The sequence below is a fragment of the Lepidochelys kempii genome, chromosome 1 (genome assembly GCF_965140285.1).
Source record: "Lepidochelys kempii isolate rLepKem1 chromosome 1, rLepKem1.hap1, whole genome shotgun sequence".
Taxonomy (NCBI): domain Eukaryota; kingdom Metazoa; phylum Chordata; order Testudines; family Cheloniidae; genus Lepidochelys; species Lepidochelys kempii.
This window is the reverse complement of record NC_136380.1, coordinates 46,587,624-46,607,814: the sequence shown is the minus strand read 5'-3', so window position 1 is coordinate 46,607,814 and position 20,191 is coordinate 46,587,624. Positions and strand designations below refer to the sequence as shown.

Below are 20,191 nucleotides of genomic sequence, written 5' to 3'. Positions count from 1 at the left end.
ATGTGGACACCAGATCAGTGCACAGTTTCACCAATGCCACATAGAGGTAAAAATCACCTCCCTACTCTCACTCCCCTGTTTATACCTCCAAGGACTGTGTTAGCCCTTTTTGCCACAGCAAAGCACTGGGACACATGTCGAGTTGTTTGTCCGCTATGACCTTTAGATCCTTTTCAGAAGCAGTTTTCCAGGATACAGTCCACCAATTCTGTAGGTCTGGCCTGCATTCCTGGTTCCGAGATGCAAAACCTTGCATTTGTCTGTATTAAAACACATTTTATTTGAATGGGCCCCTCTTACCAAGTAATCCAGGTCACTCAGTCTGAGTGCCCTGCCCTTCTCATTATTCCCCACTCTGCCAATCTTCGTGCCATCCGCAAATTTGATCAGCTATGATTTTATCTTTACTTCCAGATCATTGATGAAAACGTTGACTAGCATTGAGCCAAGTACTGATCCCCGCAGAACCCCACTAGAAACACCCCATTTCAATTATTCCCCATTGGCAACCACTTCTTGAAATCTGTCATTTAGCCAGTTCTTAATCTATTTAACGTGTCCCATATTGATATTGTACGGTGCTCATTTTGTAATGAAAATGTTGTGCATTACTAAGTCAAATACCTTAGTAGGGGGTAGTGCATTGCTGCTGAGCTTCATGGCAGCATCCCGGAGGAAGGAATTGTGGGTCAGGGTAACACAATTCCTTCCTGTTCCTCACTGCTCCAGAGGTGTGGTAAGTTTCTGCTGGCCTACACCAGCAATAAACTACTGCCCAGTCAGCCCCATGCCAGCTCAGCAGTTCTGGTCAGCATGTTGGGAAGGGGCCTGGAGCCAAGACTTCACTCATTCCTCTCCCACCTGTAGTGGTGGGGAGTAAGAAGCTGTGCAAAGTCCCTTATCCCTGTGCACCTGATCCCAATGGATGGGTAGCCTATGTCAGCCAGCTCAGAATCTAACCCTTCATAACAGAATGGGTTGGCCAGCATGTGAATTTATGTGCTTGAAGATCTAAGAATAGTCAGCTGGATAGTCCATGGCTTTAGGTATAGCACTTAGGATTCTTGCGAAACACTGATTTTCAGCTCCATAAAGCCAGTCGGGGATTTGGGAGAAGATATCTGTAGCATACCCATATCTGTCTGTCTATATGGCCCCATCACTGTAGTATCTGAGCACCTCATGCTCATGGATGTTATCCTCATCACAACTGTGATGGAAGGCAGCGCTATCCCCATTTGACAGAATGGGGACCTGAGGCACAAGGTGAATTAAATGATTTGCCCGAGATCACACAGGAAGTCTGTTTTTGAGCCAGGTGCTGATCCCAAGTCCATTGAGCCCAATCTACCAGACCATCCCTCCTACCCCTACATGGCACCAAAGCTGAGCCAACACACTGTTAAATATAACACTGGGAGGAAGTTAGCACTGACTAATTCTTTTATGGGTCTCACTGCAATTAAAAGGCCGCTAGGAAAGGAAGGGGTAGAAAAGAGAACACAAATACATGGAAGTGTATCCAGGGATGACAATTATTTCATGTATAAATCCTTGACAATCGGCAGGTGGTGGCATAGATCCCAAAATGAAACTGTTTTTATGCACTGGCTTTATTTTGTGTTCGCAGAAGGAGCCACAGCCAGTGAATACAAAGCGCTGATGACAGAGCTGAAAATCCTGATACACATTGGGCATCATCTTAATATTGTGAACCTCCTAGGAGCTTGCACAAAAAATGGCGGTAAAAGAATTTGTACTGTGCTAAACGTGGATTGAGATATTCTCTGGATAATAGTCTTTTGACTGTGTTGGTTTTGCAATGTCGTCCCCAGGGCCAGCTGTTGGCTTGTTCTGTCAGTGTCCACCCTCAGCTAAAACACGGATTTACCCTAATAACTGCGGGCCCCTTCCCCTTTTTTACACATTCCTTTTGGTCAAAATTTTAATGAGAACCCAAATTTTTCCAGCATCCAGGGTTTTGTGTTGGCCCATCCCTAATTTTCAGCACCATTATTTTGTGAAGGTATCTGGAGTCCTTCAGGCATGGAGTCCTCTCCATTAAAATGTATTGATAATTGTTATGCTGGGAGCTAGGGCTAGTTGGGTGCAGGAGAGATTTTCGCTGTTCCTCAGAACTTATTTCTTATATCTTATTTTATGCCACTGAAAATGTTTTTGACTTCTGCTCAGGGCCTCTGATGGTGATTGTTGAATACTGCAAATATGGAAACTTATCAAACTACCTGAAAAGCAAAAGGAATTTTTTCTTCCCCAACAAGGTAAAGAAGCAGATGCTTTGTGTTTCAATGGGTGTCCTCCCTCTCTGCTAGCAAGATCATTCATGCTGAGCGATGGGCGGGTTTAGAGCTTTGGTTTATGGAACAGAAGCATAGGAGAAGCAGCACGACCCCCTGATCCCAGTGCTGTCAGGAACACGCAAGAGATGAGGCTAGGAAAGCTTTCAAAGGTTTAAAACTACTTTTTGTAATTCATGAAGAATAGGAACATCAAGAATAAAAGATTGTGGATCCCTTGTGCCTACACAGCACACTCCCTGCAGTGGAATCTGCTGGTTTCACTTGGTTTAGTGGATTCTTTCTTTGTCACAACCATGGGGGCCAATAGTGCCAACCTTATTTGTGTTGGTGGACACTTACTTAATTACATGAGTAAACCAATACCAGCCATTCTTGAGACTGTGCTTGCCTATGTGAGCATCACGCCCATAGAGGGAAGAGGAAGATTTTAGTAACAGATCACAGATGAGACCGTTTCATTGGCTGAACTGATTTCATTCATCCAGCTTCTACAACTTTGACACAGTATCTCTTGCTCCCTCTGTTTAAAGGATGCGTTGTTGCAAGTAGAACCGATGAAAGAGAAAAAAGATATTGAGCTGGTGGAAGGTAAAAAACAAAGACTGGCTAGTGTCACCAGCAGCGAGAGCTTAGCAAGCTCCGGATTTCAGGAAGATAAAAGTCTGAGTGATGTGGAGGAGGAAGAGGAGGGTAGGTATTAATTCCTTCCTGTTCCTACACAGTCCGTGATATTTTTACAATGTGCTCTGCATCTCTGAAAATTTTTCTTCATTTATCACCCTAAACATCCGTGGGAGATGCTCACAGCATCATGTCCAGAAGCTAGAAGTTTTTAAAAAAAGATTATTTACTGGGTTACTAAATCTGACAGGAAAACGTGTGACTGTTTCTTCTTGACTCTCTTTATCTTTGGGAAAAACACTGGAGTAACAGAGTATAAAGCAAATACTATTTTTGTTGTTGGTGACAGTGGTTGGATGTCCAAGCACTAAGACTAAGAGTGAACTTACAAAGTAACAGCGGCAGTTAGGAAAAATACCTTATTAACTTAGTATGTGTTAAATTGCTTCCAGATTCTGATGACTTTTACAAATGGCCCCTCACTATGGAAGATCTGATTTCTTACAGTTTTCAGGTGGCTAGAGGCATGGAGTTCTTGTCATCCAGAAAGGTCAGTGTTACCCTTTTGGGTATTCCTCTCCAGCAGAATCAGACTTAGGAGAGGTGAAATGATGTCTATATTTTAGTGACACCTTTCCTTGGCAGAACTCCCAAAGGAAGGGTGGCTTCTCTCTTGATGTTCTAAATATAAGCATGTGTTTATTCAAGTCTTCATACTATAAACACAGGATTAAGGTGGAAGACTGTGGTTGAAGCTGATTCATTCAGAGAATTTTTTTTCAAGCTATATTAACCATGGAGCACAAACCTGTTTAATGCCTACCTTCGTAATAGGTAACAGATTAAAGGCTCATGACTTTTTGGTCTGGAAAAATGTTTGTTTGTGAAGAACTGCCCATTGTTTACAGTAACTTCATATAAACTTTTGTCAACTTCCTTAAGAAAATATTAATTTGATCTTTCGAATAATAATATTTTTTAAAAAAGGAAACGGAAAGATTCAGGAAATTTGTGGGTAGGATTAAAGAAATGCAGTTTGATTGTTCAACTGTTTTATTATAGTGTATTCATCGTGATCTGGCAGCCAGAAATGTCCTTTTATCTGAGAACAATGTAGTGAAGATCTGTGATTTTGGCCTTGCAAGAGATATTTATAAGAATCCCGATTATGTGAGAAAAGGAGATGTAAGTCAACATTCGGTTTGTTTGTCCAGTTGTTCATAACATATCATTTTAAACTTTCATTAAAATGGTCTGTAAATGTTTATATTCCCTGCACTTAAAGGGGTCTGAAAGCTATCATAGATTCTATGTGAAGATGAGCAATCCAGATGTGTTGTATATACAGTGACCATTTGCATCCTTAAAAACAATGCTCGGAAATGCTGACCGTTTCACAGCTCTGGTCTTTTAATAGTTTACATGTTGGCATTTGTTTCTTGGCTAGCCTGGCCAAGTAAGCCAGTCAAAGTGAGCTGCTTCCTTGAAAGCATTCATTTATGCCAAAAGGGGTCCGTGTCCCTGAGTGTACATGCACAGGGCCAAGTTCCGCTCTTAGTGACATTGGGGTAGATTTAACATAACTGCACTGAAGTTGATGGAGTTGCACCAGGAGTAAGTTTGGCCTCCCACCTGTAAAATCAGGCTGAGCTAGCATGAGTTTGTCTCCTGGGCTGGGAGGCTTGCTCCCAGTGAAACCTGTGCAGGCAAACTGCGCCTGTGCATATTGAAGTGAATGGAACTTGGTGTGGGTTCTGAGATCCACCCATGTGGTTCTCTTGACAGAATCAAGACTTATCTTACCTACCTTCCAGGAGTTAATGTTTATAAATTGCTTTAAAGACTTAGAGTACTAAATGGGCACCAAGAATTATTGTTTGAATAACTGAAAATGTCTCCCTATTAAAATGTAATAGGCTTCTCAGTTTACATTTTTTACACCACATAGAGTAGATGGAAAATTCATTTAATTTTAAATAGAAAAAAAAAATTACCCGGCAAAATAGAGAAAAAAATGTTCTGGTTGATTGAGTACTTATTGTATTCTTGGTGTCTGTAAAACAATACAATAAAATCCTGCTCCAATGATAACTATTCACATGATACATATTTTTATATCATCTCTGGTTGAATTTTGTATCCACTGAAAATTATCTGGCTTGTCCATTTTGTTACAGGCACGACTTCCCCTCAAGTGGATGGCTCCAGAATCTATATTTGATAAGATCTACAATACAAAAAGTGATGTGTGGTCTTATGGGGTATTGCTGTGGGAAATATTTTCCTTGGGTAGGTTTAAATGTATATTATGGAAATCAGAGAATTAACAGTTAGGGTCTAATCCATAGCCCATTTAAATCAGTGGAAGAATGCCCACTGACTTCAGCTGACTTCGGCTCAGTCCTTTGATCCTAGGTACATATAATCTATGTTGTGTGTGTAGCTGTTTGTTCGATTTCATGAAGAACCACATGAGACCAATGAATAGCCATAGGTGGCCAAGATAGCTGCACAAGGAGTATTTTAGCTATCTAAAACCCCAAAGTGATACATACAGGAAATGGAAGGAGGGGCATGTCACTAAGAAAGCATTCATGGGAATAGTACAAGTGTGTAGGAACAAAATCAGGAAAGCCCAGGCAAGGAATGAATTGCAACTGGCAAGGAATGTTAGAGACAACATGAAGGGGCTCTACAAATGTCAGGCCACAAAGAAGGATCAGGAATAGTATGGGTCTGCTCCTCAGTAGAGAAGGTGAACTGGTAATGGAAGGTGATAAGAAGTTGCAGCTGCTCAATGCCTACTTTGCTTCAGTCTTCACACAAAAAATAACATGTGACTGGATGACAAGTGAAGTTATCATAGACAATGAAGGGGAAGAGATGCAGAACAGGATAAGTAAAGAACATGTCAGAGATCTTCTGGCCAATTTGAGTGAATAGAAGTCAGCAGGGCCTGATGCAATTCACCCCAGGGTGGTGAAGGAATTAACTTGAAGAAATCTCAGAGCCACTGGCAATAATATTTGCAAACTCATGGAAGACTGGAGAAGGGCTAACATAGTGCCCATCTTTAAAAAGGGGGAAATGGAGGAGCCGGGGAAGTATAGACCAGTCAGCCTGACTTTGATACCTGGGAAGCTACTAGAGCAATGTATAAAACATTCAATTTGCAAATACCTGGAGGATGAAGGAGTGATCACTAGCAGCCAGCATGGATTTACCAAGAACAAATCATGCCAAACCAGCTTGATTTCCTTCTTTGACAAGGTAACTAGTTTGGTAGATAGGGGGAATGCAGTGGACATGACATACCTGGACTTCAGGAAGGCTTTTGACATAGTCCCACATTACATTCGCATAAGCAGGTTGGAGAAATATGGGCTCAGTAGAACTACCATTAGGTGGATTCATAATTGGTTAAAGAACCACAAAACAGAGTAACTATTAATGGACATGTCAGATTGGAAGGAGGTCTCAAGTGGGGTTCCACAGAGTTCTCTTCTGGGTCCAGTGTTCTTTAACATCTGTATTAATGACCTGAATGTAGGAATAGAGAGCACAGAGTCAAATTTGCAGATGACACAAAGCAAGGGGGGTTGCAAACACTTTGAGGATACAGCTAAAATTCAGAGGGATCTTGGTAAATTAGAGAACTGAGCTATAGACAACAAAATGAAATTCAACAAAAACAAAGGCAAGGTGCTACTCTTAGGGAAGAAAAAACAAATGCACAAACACAGAATGGGAGATAACTGGAGGGCAGCAGCACTGCTGAGAAGGATCTGGGAGTTGTGGTAGATCACAACCTCAACATGAGTGTCCAATGCGATGCTGTTGCAAAAAAAGCAAATGCAGTTTTGGGTTGCATTAACAGCGGCATAGCATGCAAGTCATGGCAGCTGATAGTACCCCTCTACCCAGCACTGGTTAGGCCTCAGCTAGAGTACTGTTACAAATTACAACTAGATAACCGAAGTATTTGAACAGTTTCTCCTTTATTTACCCTCCAAGACCATGGCTCAGAATTCCCCTATAGGTATGTCTATGGCATGAGTGGCAGCGAGTCTTAGAACCTGGGTCTACAGACTTGGGCTCACAAGATTCCAGCTACCAGCCTAAAAATAGCTGTGCAGACATTGTGGCTTGGTCTGGAGCCCACTCCCACTCCCTAGGCTTCAGATCCTGAGTTCCAGACCAAACCCACAATGTCTCCCCAGCTATTTGTTGTGCCGTAACCCAAGCCCTGCAAAGCCAAGTCCGGTGAGCTGGGCTCCGAGACTCACTGTCGGTCACTGCGAAGACATGCCCTATAAGATCTATTGATAGTTGATCCACTGAGGTGAACACAGCCTGACTAGTTTCAGGTGCTTTGTTTGAAAGGGGAACACAGACTCCCAGACGGAGGGCTTGACAGGATCAATGTTTGAACATTTCATTTTAATATGTAAATACCTCTGGGTCTGTGCGTATAAGGCAAGCAGGATTTGACCCTCAGTGTAGCTCTTAGGGCCCAGTCTTGTAGCCTTTTCTCCAAGAGAATGGTTACGCTGAATTCTGAGACTGCATGCAAGTGACCTCTGCAGCGCTGAGCCTTTGCTATGGACATAATATTCCTGTAGGACATAACCCTGATCCTACTGAAGTCATTGGGAGTGTGTAATTGACTTCACTGAGTCTAGGATTTGGCTCTATATGAGTTAGAATCCCCTAATTGGTTTCAACTTTTCCTTTGAGAGCAAATAAAAACCTAGTCAAAACCAAAAATGCCCCAATAAACAGAACCTCTTTAATTTCGCTGTGTTGAGATGTGCTTAAAATGACACCTTCTATTTCCACTCTTTGAAAAATCTACCAGCCACAATTATCCTTCAGCAACACAATGCCAGCACTTCACCGTTCACAGCTGCTTCCTACTTACACTCATCACTGGCCGGCACAGACGAATAAACATTGAAACAGACACTGTGGAACAAACTAGAGCACAGAATTTGAAATAAAAACAAGTGCAGGGCAATTTTTTTTAAGTGAAAACTGCAGGCTATAGAATCAATACTGAAAGGGAAACAATGACATTCAGAAGAGAAGAATCTTAACTGGGTCCAACAGAGAGACTGACACAACAGTAGAGGAAACAGTCCCAGGCTGTCCCTCATGCAATCATTGACTAGTTTGAATACACGTTGTTGGCAGTGCTGCTGACTCTGGTGGTTTTATGGCAATGTTTGGTGTTTCTTTCAAAGCCCCAGCTCCTGGTCTCAAGTAATTATTTGAAAACCTCGGCTTTCATTTTTTTAAACTAAGTTTCAAAGTCTTCTTGGTCGTGGAGAAAAGCTTGAATGACCCGAGTGTACCCTAAATGCTCTCAGAAAGCAAAGAACACAAATGTTGCTATGATTTTAGGAAAAAAATCACAATTGATAAACCAATGTCATGATTTTTTAGGCATGACTTATGCTGTGTGAACAGTTGGAGTTGGTGAGACTGTGTCTGTTAGAATTTTTAGGGCAGTATTTGTGTGTATTGAGGAATCTAACCATTCTTAGGTATGAAGAAAAGATAAATCACATTTCCTTTTATTGGGTATCTATTTTAAAACTGAATTGCTCATTTCCTTTAAATCCAGCCAAGTGCTGCTAATACTCATGGACCTGATCCTGCAAGATGTTTACACCCAGAGCCTCAAAGATATTTAGCCTTGTCAATTCCATTGGTGTCAACAGCTTGGAAAAGGGATTTCAATGGCAGTGAAGAGTCTAAAATACCTTTGAGGATCTGGGCCTAAATGCCTTTAATGTGGGTTGGCATCCATGGAAGTTGAAGGCGCTGGTGCCTTACAGGATCAGGGCCCCTGACTATGTGTTCAGTGGTATAACACTAGAACTATACATGTATAGACAATTACTCAACCTACCTTGGTCCAAGTACTGATTTGTATACTGTTACCTTTAGGTGCTTCTCCTTACCCAGGGGTGCAAATAGATGAGGACTTCTGCAGCAGATTAAAAGAAGGCACAAGGATGCGGGCCCCAGAATATGCAACATCAGAAATGTGAGTTTACTTTTCCTATATGCGGAGCCATGCAAATCCATGGATATCCACTTTATATCCATCCAAGTTTGATAATTATTAACACATCTACTTGAGAAGCACCATACAAGTGCCAAGTATTATCATTTTATTAACTTGGGCAGTAACAGTTCAAGCATCCCCCCAGCTATTCAGCTGCTGTGGACTCAACCCTTTTCTGGAGACCACCTCTAACAGTAAGGGAAGGTGAAAGGGTATCCAGGCCTTTTTAGTCCTTGGCCTCTCTGCGGTTTTCAACCGTTCTGCCAACTGTGCAGACAATTCATTAGGAATTGGACTAAAAGTGATGACTCATTTTACATAGACCACCAAATTGGTCATCAAGTGATAACAACTTTCAGTCTCTGCCTCCCTGGCTAGATGACCTAAAGATGAAAGGCTCCATACACTGTTACTAATCACCTGAGCCTTTTGGAGCCCTGATTTCATCTCAGGTAAAGATGAGAAGTGCTTTTAACAGATACAATTGACATTTAGACAATAAAGTCCTATCAGAGCATTTGGCCTATGTAATCTTTAAACAAATGCTCTGCACTTGTATTATTCATTCATCGGATACAAGTCACACCATACTCAGCCTTTTTTAAAAAAAAGCTCAAAAAACTTTAATCATGTCAGTTCTGAATGAATCACAGAAATCAGAATCCACTTTCATTCTGCACATCTGTCATTTGGGCCTCCCTCTGCAAAAGGAAATAGACTGAAGGTTTTTATGGTGCCTTGTCCGCAACCCACGTCCTGAGATCATCAACAGGACTCTAAATAGCAACACTTACAAAAAATGGCAGAAGGTGGAGTAAAAGGATACACACTAGACTTAATCCTCTCTGGAAGTGTAACCTACTGGCTAATTTTATTATCCTACTGACACTTAAGAACTTTTTTGTTGTTTCAAATATTTTATTGCAGGAAGGAAAACTAGACTTGACCAATACAAGGAAGTGAGACATTCATATGAGTCATCTTACGGTGCCTTCCATTACCAGATAATAAATGCTCTATACCATGGTTTAAAGCTGTGCTAGGAATAAAAAAATATCTTTTAGGAGCTGTTGGTTAAGTTATCCTCTGATTGCAACCTTCTCGGGTTGCTTTTCAAGACCCGTCAGTGCCCCCAAGGAGGAGTCTGTTTCTGAAGATTGGCTCTTTTCTTTTCAATAACAGTCCCTGGTAATGCCGGACATCTTCCTTGTTAAAATGCAGAAATCCTTCTGGCTTTTCCAGATTAAAGCATTATGAAGAACAATAATTAAATCCAGTGACATGACACTACCATAAAAAACCTGTTTGATATGCCCCAGTGAGGAACATATCGTGTGTTACCACAAAATGTGCTCATTTTGTTTTTATTTTCCCAGCTATCAAATCATGTTAGACTGTTGGCATGGGAACCCCAATGAAAGACCGAGATTTTCTGAACTGGTGGAAAGGTTAGGGGACCTGCTTCAAGCAAATGTGCAACAGGTACAGAACTAAATGCATCAACATATTACTGTATATATACTAGCTATACCCTGGACTGTCTTTATTGTATTAAATATATTTTTGGGTTTTTAGGATGGCAAAGACTATATCCCTTTGAATACTATCTTTACAGCAGATAGCAGATTTGCACACTCAAGTCCCACCTCAGTCAACTCTCATTTGAGTGAAGATATTTCAGTTCCAAAATCAAACTGTGAAACCACTGAAAATGTTGGGTAAGAGAAAAAATACCAAGAGGTTTTTCTTTATATTAACTATGCAGAGGAAATTTCTCCTCAGGCATGGTTTGGATTAGGATGAGAAAACCATTAAAAACCACCCTGAACTTTCTGTCCTGTCCATCATCTGACCCAAAACTTTACTTTTTTTAAAAAAAGATCACCCCTAATTTCTCTCTTCCTCCGTGGATTCCAAAATGGCACCTGGTCCTTCCCTGCCTCTCCATGAATCTCGCACTACCTCTGTATAACCCTCCAATAGCTGCCCCCACTACATTCCTTCCCATCCCCACCTGCCACTGATTTGAAATTCTACCTGCTCTGCTGTGTGCAGTGCATTCTGGGGGAGATAACCCACACATTGTCAGTTGTGGATGAGGCCCAGCAGAGGCTACTCAGGCTTCTGAGCTCGGTACTACATCTTCAAAGCTAAAGGAGTGACATATGGGCAAGGTCATGCAGAGAAGTATCTACTGGTAGACTGGGGGGAGGGGAGAGATGATAAAAGACCTGGTGAAGAGGGAAAAGGGGAAGCCTTCCCACATGGCCACTGAATCACAAGTTAATGAAGGTTTACATAGAATGGGTTTTGTATGTAAACCATTTAGCAGTCAAACAAGTTAATACATTTTAAAATATTAAAATGAAAGAACAGTCCCTATTTATGCTTTTTATGCAAAACTCATTTTATTGCATAGCTGCTGAGGTTTCCTAGAAAAAACTTCTTGATGATATCTGTCTTCTGCTTGTTTGTTGAATAGATACATAAACACCTTCAAAATGAAGCCACCCCAGAGGGTAAATACCTTTGAAGAGCTTTCATCCAAGGATATCTTTGTATTTGATGTAAGTGATACTCAGCCCAAGTACAGTGGACAATTTGTTCTTTATTCATATATTTACATTTAGTTTGTCTGTGTGTCTGTGCAGTGAAGCATTATCTGCTCTTAGAAGTTAGGTTGTTTATAAACAATATTGTAGGTGAAGAGCTGAAGAAAGCAAAATGAAGAGCATCAAGAGTTGGCCAGTATGGACCACACATTTCCATCACATGGTCTGCCACCACCTTCTCCTTTGATATGAAGGTGTAGTCAACAGAGACTAGAGAATCTGGTGCCCTGTGACCCATCTTCATCTGAGCAGCCTGAGCATGCAGAGTGGGATTTCCAGTTTTGTGGTTGCACTTCTGTATCAGTAAAGAAGAGAGCAACTGAATTCTACTCCATTTTAGGCAAGCTTGCTAGGAACCTAGTGAGCTGGCAATGAGTCCCTCTATGAGGCAAAATTTGCCTCCCCCTCCCTAAATTATTAGGCCTTGTGGAGTTGTAGAGAGGGAGATGAGAGATGGGAGCAGGGTGCAGGAAGGGTACTTATTTGAATCAAACCAAACCTCTGAAATGTTTAGGGGATGGACTGAGGTTCAGCTCCACACTCAGGTTTGCCATATCAGTTCCCGCATTCCTACTGCTGCTGTCCCATGGGCTGATCACAGGGGTGGCTAACCCAACACACCATGTTGGATTGCTATTATAGAAACAGAGCTGGACACTTCATAGGTGTTTTTGTTTAAAATGTTGCAGCCGTGTTAGTTTCATGTGTTCATTATAGCCACACAATGGGTACCCATTTTCAAAAGTAAAATAGGCACTCAGAAGCCCAGGTCTCATGGAAAATCAGCACCTAAGTTGCTTTTGAAAATTTGACCCAAAAAGAATGTGATTCTTTTAAAAATAACTTGTTTTCATTATATGCCTAATAGGGTTTTAATCTTTTTCAGGATTATCAGGCAGACAGTGGGATGGTGCTGGCTTCAGAAGAACTGAAACGCTTTACTTGGACAGAGAGCAAACAAAAGCAAACGCTTTTGGGGTCTGTGTTTCATGCCTCTTTCTTGTCCTTCACACACACACACACACACAAAATCAAAGAGAGTCTTGCATATTTTTGTGCTGAATCACACTTGACAGAACAGTCTGACACTCTGTAAATCATTTTATTGGTGATCATGCTGTGTGACTGGTTTATTTATTCAGTACCGGGGACCGGATCATCCAGGAATCTGGCAGTAAATGAAAATCAAACAAATTACAAAAGTTACCTAAAAAGAAAAGGAGGACTTGTGGCACCTTAGAGACTAACCAATTTATTAGAGCATAAGCTTTCGTGAGCTACAGCTCACGAAAGCTCATGCTCTAATAAATTGGTTAGTCTCTAAGGTGCCACAAGTCCTCCTTTTCTTTTTGCGAATACAGACTAACACGGCTGTTACTCTGAAAAAAGTTACCTAGATATATTTGCACTGCCCTCATGTGCTAGTTCTACACCTGAGGGACCAGGTGACCCAGGTCACTAATCCCGGACAGTGGTGGATGGCTGCAGGAAACAAATTCCAAAGATGATGGCCTTTTGCTGACAATGACTTGCTGTTGGTCCTAGAAGTTCTCAGCAGGCACCAAATGCACCCAGCAGATATTCATCTAACAATGCTTGTTTTTGCCCTTCTCTTACATGAATCAGCTAAGCATAACCCATTTAAGAGCCATAGGCTCAGGATGCTCAAGTGGCAACTTTACAATAGATGGATGTGAGGGCCTCATTTCTCTTCCTGCTTTTAAGCACTTTAATATATTGGCCACCTTCCTCTGCCTAATTCCTGACAGCTGCCTGAGAGGGGAACAAGGGCTGTCTATTAAATGTACTGTACTAACATGACCTAGTTCTAGACGAGGAATGTTTATTTTCTCAGTTACGGGTAGGGGTTCCTCAGTTCCAGGGCGGTTATAAGACTGAAAGTCTCAGACTGGTTTCAATTCCCAGGTTAAGGCAAGTTCACAGTATGGAGGCTGTGCTGACCCGAGTGATCATTCATTTTGTTCTGACAATAAGTTACAGCCATCATGCCATCTTGATTGTGCTGGATTGGTCACACTGACTGACGACTGTGGCGTATGGTATGGGGGATCTGAGCAGCCACAGATGATAAAGTTCTTGGTCAAGATCTAAAATGATTTACTTATAGGAAAATTTCAGTGATTAGCTATATTACTTTAGCTGAGCGTGCGGGTCTACATACACACAGAATACTGATGATGTAGTGGAAAGGTTCTATTGGCAAGAATTTGAAATGGAAGAATCACTTACGAGTGCTAAAGCCAAGGGCTATGCAGGTCATTCTAATAAAGTGGCCATAAAATCTTAATAACTGAATCAATCCCTCATATGTTCTGCCCATGGACACGTGTTACAGATTTTTAAAGAAAAATTTAAGGCACTCATTTTGAGATGATTTCTTGTATCCTTTCAATTGAAAAGCCATGTATAACAATACATATGGACTGTGCAAGGCTCAGTAGAACAAAATGGCTCTAAAAATGACCTAAAATAGCTTTTCTTTAAACAAACATGCCATTTTTAAAGTCTGATATCTTGTGACATTCCAGGGCTAGCAGCAAGTGCTACTTGTCTCTGTGAAGCCTAGAAATCTCCCTTCTTTAATGGCATAAAGCTCTTGTTTCTAAGACTATGATTGGTGCAAGGCTACATATTGCTCTTCAGGACAGTGTCATTTTGCAAAAAAGTTACAGTTGCAGAAGAGAAGAGAATGTCTTGGTGGCAAATTGACTTTTAGAAATGGTGGCTGTTCGGAGAATGTGAGAATAAGTCCTAAAGGGAGCTAGATTAGTTAGCAGAGAACAGGTGAGGCTGTCAAAACCGTATGATAAAAGCAATCTGTAACAGTGTTATGCTGGAAGATGTTAGTAGCTGCTATCAAGCGGGTCTTCAATATATAAACAATCACAGACCTGATTAAAGCTGATGGATGTGCTAAACCCCCTTTCCTTCAAGCTAAATGGAAGGAACAGTTAAATGCCACTTTATGTAGTGATAGCTGGAAACAATAGGTTACTCCTCAAGGCACTGGGCCACATGGTGAAGCCTGAGCAGGGCAAGCCATGTGATCTGAGGGGTTTCCTTAGGTCTGGTGGTAAACACAGGAGCTAGAGGATTGGTTGCAGGGTGTGCTTGAGAGGCAGAAAATGAAGGGAAAGCCAGCAGACAGCAAGAAGCAAGAGAAATGGTCAAAAGCATGGCCCTGAGAAGGCACAGCGAGCCAGAGCTCCATGGAGATGGAACTGATCAGAGTGGGAAGACTTGGAGATAAGGAAAGTACCTGCTGTTTGATTGCTGTTTCCTACTTTGTTCAGGAAATAGGACTTTGTGTACAGTCCTTGTAAATAAATAGGATTGCATCAAAGGAATATTTGATTCCATCATCAGTTCCATCACAACTCTGCAAGGCCTCAAATATTGGCTAACCACTCAGGTCAAAAGGGAAAACTGTAGTGTCACACTGCACTGGTCATATTGTGCTGAAGGTCTTGGACTCATAAGTGCAGTAACAGAAAGAAAAAATTGAGGCCACTAGAGATATAGAAAAATTAATTATTTTGATTTAAGACTTCCAAGGACACATGGTCATTTAGATCACAATATTCTACTACCAGCTTCAGAAGAACTAAGTATGCCTTTATAAATGCCCTCCTAAGAGGTTGGAAACCTTCTAATTGAAATCATTTAACTGGAATTCTCTAGCTCTGAAGACTAGAGCAAGCTAAAATTCCAAGCCAGAGAAAGCAGCTCACCTAAAGCAAGTTTCTAAGCTAAAATAAACTTTGAGCCGTATTAAACTCCTAAATTGGAATAAGTTCCTCAAAGCTATAACAGAGACCTTTACTGAATTAAGCCTCCCAAACTAGCATGTCCCTCAGAACCAAAACAGGCCCTTCCCTAGGCAAAAGCCCCAGTATAGCCCCAGCTACTCAGGATAAGCAAACACTTCCTCCCTAGACTAATCTCCCAGAAAGGAGTGAATGCCTCATCTCTGAAGGAAGATTTATAGTTCCTTAGCCCCACCCCCAACAGGTTCTGGCCAATTAGCCCTCTTCACCTGACTCAAAATGGTGTCTCAGCACCAACAGACAGAATTTTCTGACTACCTTTTCCTCAGATAAAAATAGCTAGGGCTTTATTGTTTATAGTAAAGGTAGTTAGTTGGGGGAGCTTAGTCTTGGCAGGGGTTTGTTTCAGCCCTCAGGGGCTATTTCAGCTGAGGAGTTTAATGCAATTCATAAATGTATGATAGCTTAGAAGTTACCAATGCTTATGATTTTATGGTAAATCTTGTAATATTTGATGCTTTTCCTAATGCCCTAGACCCTGGATCATACAGACATGCTGGAATATTTGCTTTCTTCTTCTTCTTTTTTTTTTTTTAAGGTAAATAATCCTTATGCCTGTAGGGAGAAAATACTTTAAAATTTGACCCTTAAAGGTGTAAAAGCCAGAAAAAGAACCTCCTTTAGAAGTTTAGGGGCATCAGATAGTAGGGGTTCCATCGCGCCTTGGGAACATGTCCCTTGGAAAACATATGTCCTATGGCTCAAAATGTAAGAATTTGTAGAATCCAACAGGAGCTGTTGCCCCTCAGCTCCCCAAATAAGAAATGCCTTGTGCTACATATAGAGGTTTTGGTGCTTCATTTTTCTTTCAAAGATCTTATTGCCTAAATACAAATTTAAAAGTTTCCTAAAAGCTCTAACCAATGGCTGGGAGGTTTCTTCCCTGGGAATCTAGCATGGTAGCTGTGAGGGGGAAGTGCATGACTTCTTAGAAACTTACTCTTAGGACTCAAAATAACCCTTTTGAGTCCTGACCATTTAAAATAAGGTAACTGGAGGGTAAGGACACAAAATAAGGCAAACACTAACTTCCTTGGAGTGCTCCGGTGATAGGCTCAGTGTCTTATCACTCTTGTGAATGGTATCACATGAAATGCAGCCCAAGTTAAGAGTGATCAAATGTTATCCCATGACTACATGGTGGCCTAAATGCAGAGCTGGTCCCATGTATTTTGATGAAGTACTTGGGAGGCACAAATTCCCTTGAGTGTACACAATCCCAGTCAATCCCTACAACACTGTGCTTGCCGCCACCACCAATGAATGGGGCTGTTTCCTTCTATGCTGTCTCATTCAATTCACTAAATAATCTTAGATCCCCTCCCGCCCCATGCATTGAAAGTGACACTGCTCTGTTTTACAGTCTGAAAGCTGCCAGCAGGAGCAAGGAATCCATTCTTTCTGGAATGACCAGGCCGAGTTTCTGCAGTTCCAGCTGTGGCCACCTCAGTGAAGCTAGTTGGAGATTTCCTTACGGTAACATAGTGCTGGAAAAAATGAGAGCATGCCGTTCTCCTCCTCCTGATTACAGTTCACTGGGGTTTTATTCCCCCCCACCTGTTTAAGAAGTTCTGCGCAAAGATTCAGATGCGTATTTTAACCTGAACCAGCTTTTCCTAAACACTGTCAGTTCAAAAGCTTCTACTTGAAACAGCTGCTGTTTGTGTGATCTTAAAAGCTTTCTTTCTGCCCACCCCCCACCAGGCATTGACTTAAACTCAGATGACCTGCTTTTCTACAGACAGCACGAAGTGTGATGTCTGCGTTTAAAATGAAGTAGGGCACCAGTGCTAAGGGCCCAGCTTTCTCAAGTACCGAATCTCTGTAGCTCTCCTAACAGTTAATGGGAGCTCTGTACCTTAGATGACTGTTCCCTAATGTTCATGTACAAGACCCCCACTTCAGTTTCTGGTCCCTGGTAAGGGATTGGAGTCTCATGGAAGCAGCATGCCCTGCCCCACAGCAAGGGTGGCCTTCTGTCACTTAACATAATCCATTCTCAATTCAGATTCAGGAATAGCTGTGAGATCTGAAAACAAGAATACAGTTCCATTCTCCTCAGGCAAAAAGATCAGGGCAGTACAGTACCTTTAATGCTGAGGGAGTCAACAGTGGGCAAGAAACTGGGTGCGATCATCAAGGTTACACTGCAAGGCAGGCCCATTGGAATCTGGGCCCCGTGGACTGAGAGATCCCAGTGCAGTAGTGAGGGGAAAGCAAGTGGGAGAAAACAAGTCTACCTGTGTGGGACTGGGAGTAGGAGAAAGGGCCCACTTCCTGGAGGTCAGGATATACAGCTTCTGCTTATAGAAGTTTGAGGGAGGATTAATGCCTTGATGAATAATGGCATTCTGGTAGATCAGGATTTAGTTTTAATCCATTCTTAGACCATAAGAGAACTGAAGGCCTCCCTGGGCCCAGGAATTTCTACACACACCACAAAATGCAGTTGTCAAGAATACATAGAGATGAAAAATCTGGGACCGAAATAATGAAAATTACAGATTAATTAGAAGCGTTTTCAAGCTTGATGGGGCACTAGTTAAAGTGCAACCTTCAAGAAGATTTGCTTGGTCTCCCCAAGAATGTGCACTGGAAATTATTTTAGTTAGAGATATTTAAGTCAAGTTTTGTCTACACTACCTACTGGACCGTCTAACATATTGTACTGATTGCTGACTGAGTCCCATAACTAACAATATGCCAGGATGGCCAGTAAGATCTACATATTACTAAACTGAACAAATGTTTATTAGATGCCTTGCAAGGGTTCCTAACACATAACTCACCATATAATCCTTTGGGAGGCTATGGTGACTCTTCTATACATGCACAGTTGACTTTCAAATTTACTTAACGGTATTGGTGTACAGCAGCAAAATTTGGTAATTTGTTGGTAATTTGCATCAGACACCAGGTATATTGACTGAGAAGAGAAACAGATAGTCTTAGTTTTAAAAGCTATAAAGATGCACTATCCCCCTTCATCTTCGTATGCAATATTAATGTAAAAAAAGGCCTTGGATAAAGCTTACCCTATTAAAGGTTGGGAGAGGTAGAAAATCCCCTTCTGCCAATTTGAGGAAAAGCAGCCACATACAGAGCCCTAGAGTGAGCTGTTTGCAGTAGGCTATTGAAGAATGCTCTGGATACACTTCAACTGGCATCCATCTTAACTGAGGGGACCATTAATTCTAACTATGACCCATTTGCTCGGTCTCTTGCTGGTGGAGCAGAATTTATCTTGATCCATACCTATGGGTGATCCACAAAATGTTTCCCCCTTTCAATCCAGCCAAAATAATTATTCACAGATAGTGCATCTCTAGAGGAGTGTGTTGCACACTGTACATTTATAAATATGCTTTTTGTGCATAAATATTTAAGAAAACATATTAAGATTACTTTTATATGAACTTTACTAAAAATTTCTTTGGATGTGAATAACACACTTACATCTTACATTTCTTATCTTTTTATATCAAATGTATTTTAATTGCTAAATTCACATAATAAACAAGTTCTGAATTTTGCTTGGTTAATTAACTAAATACATGGGTCAAAGCTTCTGGAAAAGACATCTCTTACTATTAGGCACAATTCAGACATCTCGGTGGAGATAGTTTTGCTCGCCCAGATTTGCTCACAGCTGAGTGGTCACATGGGAAGACAGTGACTGCCTGTAAGAGTTCACAGTCTTGTAAGGCAAAAAGTGGATGGGGAGGGGTGATGGACACTTGCAGTGTTCCTAATGTTTTGTGTAAATAAAGTGAAATTCATTGAATACATTGAACCTGATGGATTGCCCATACCTAGAGGCCCAGTGGAGCTCTGTGCTCATACAAGGATGGCAAGCTCTCTCCTTTTTCCTCCTCTCCCACAAACCTGTTGAATCTCCTTGCATCTGTGGGAAGGGAAGGGGACAGTGATGATGGCTGCTCTTCATAGCATCATTCCTCTCTGATACAAGTTTCAGGTTAATGCTCAGCTAACATCCCCAGTAGTGTGGTGTCTATGTGCACAATCCATGCATTGCCTGCCTCAAATTCCTTTCTACAAGAATATGAAAGACCTGAATACGACTTCCTGACTAAATGACACCCTCCACACAGTATGAACCTCACATGCATTGTACAGGAATTGATGCTTCACACTCAAGCCCACCTGACTCCATTTTAATACTTCATGCTGGGAGATTATTATTGAGTTTGATATTAGGTCTTGTACTTCTTAAAACTTAGAGACCGTTGGACCCAAGCTGCTGTGGGGAGGGGTACTTTTAGCTAGTGGGGTCACCCATTCAGTATCCTGGCTGGCCTCTACAAACTTTGGTCTTCAGCTGTAGATATGGTGGTTCCTAAATACCACCTTTACTTGCACTGTTTGTCACCTTTGTATGTATCTAGATGATCTACCACAATAAAACTGGAAGAAAGGCAGCTATGGGGCTGGTGCAAAAACCATATTCTGAAAGTGATGAGACATGAGGTGTTCTAATGTCATCATGAGGGGAATGGAAGGAACAGTGACTTTCTTCTCTGCCATAGCATAGAATCATAGACATGTAGGGCTGGGAGGGAATATGAAGCCATCCACTTTATCCCCCCACGCTGAGGCAGGGCCAAATCCACCTAGATTATCCCTGAAAGGTGTTTGGAAAATTTTAACAGGTTAAACAATGAGGGGGATTTCACACTCTCCTTTGGTAACCTATTC

At 41.5% G+C, this 20,191-nt stretch overlaps 1 protein-coding gene across 2 annotated transcripts in view; it reads left to right on the top strand.

The window, feature by feature from the left end:
- Positions 1 to 18,944, top strand: part of FLT1 (fms related receptor tyrosine kinase 1) — a 138,791-nt gene extending 119,847 nt beyond the window's left edge. For both annotated transcript variants that reach the window (XM_073340752.2, XM_073340742.2), the window contains 12 exons: positions 1,631 to 1,744; positions 2,194 to 2,282; positions 2,852 to 3,011; positions 3,395 to 3,492; positions 4,005 to 4,127; positions 5,120 to 5,231; positions 8,895 to 8,994; positions 10,392 to 10,497; positions 10,591 to 10,733; positions 11,498 to 11,582; positions 12,514 to 12,605; positions 16,839 to 18,944. In XM_073340752.2, the coding sequence (XP_073196853.1) occupies positions 1,631 to 1,744; positions 2,194 to 2,282; positions 2,852 to 3,011; positions 3,395 to 3,492; positions 4,005 to 4,127; positions 5,120 to 5,231; positions 8,895 to 8,994; positions 10,392 to 10,497; positions 10,591 to 10,733; positions 11,498 to 11,582; positions 12,514 to 12,605; positions 16,839 to 17,040 (1,424 nt within the window). In that variant the 3' untranslated portion in view covers positions 17,041 to 18,944. The remainder of the gene's footprint in view (positions 1 to 1,630; positions 1,745 to 2,193; positions 2,283 to 2,851; positions 3,012 to 3,394; positions 3,493 to 4,004; positions 4,128 to 5,119; positions 5,232 to 8,894; positions 8,995 to 10,391; positions 10,498 to 10,590; positions 10,734 to 11,497; positions 11,583 to 12,513; positions 12,606 to 16,838) is intronic.
- The last annotated feature ends 1,247 nt before the right edge of the window (positions 18,945 to 20,191 follow it).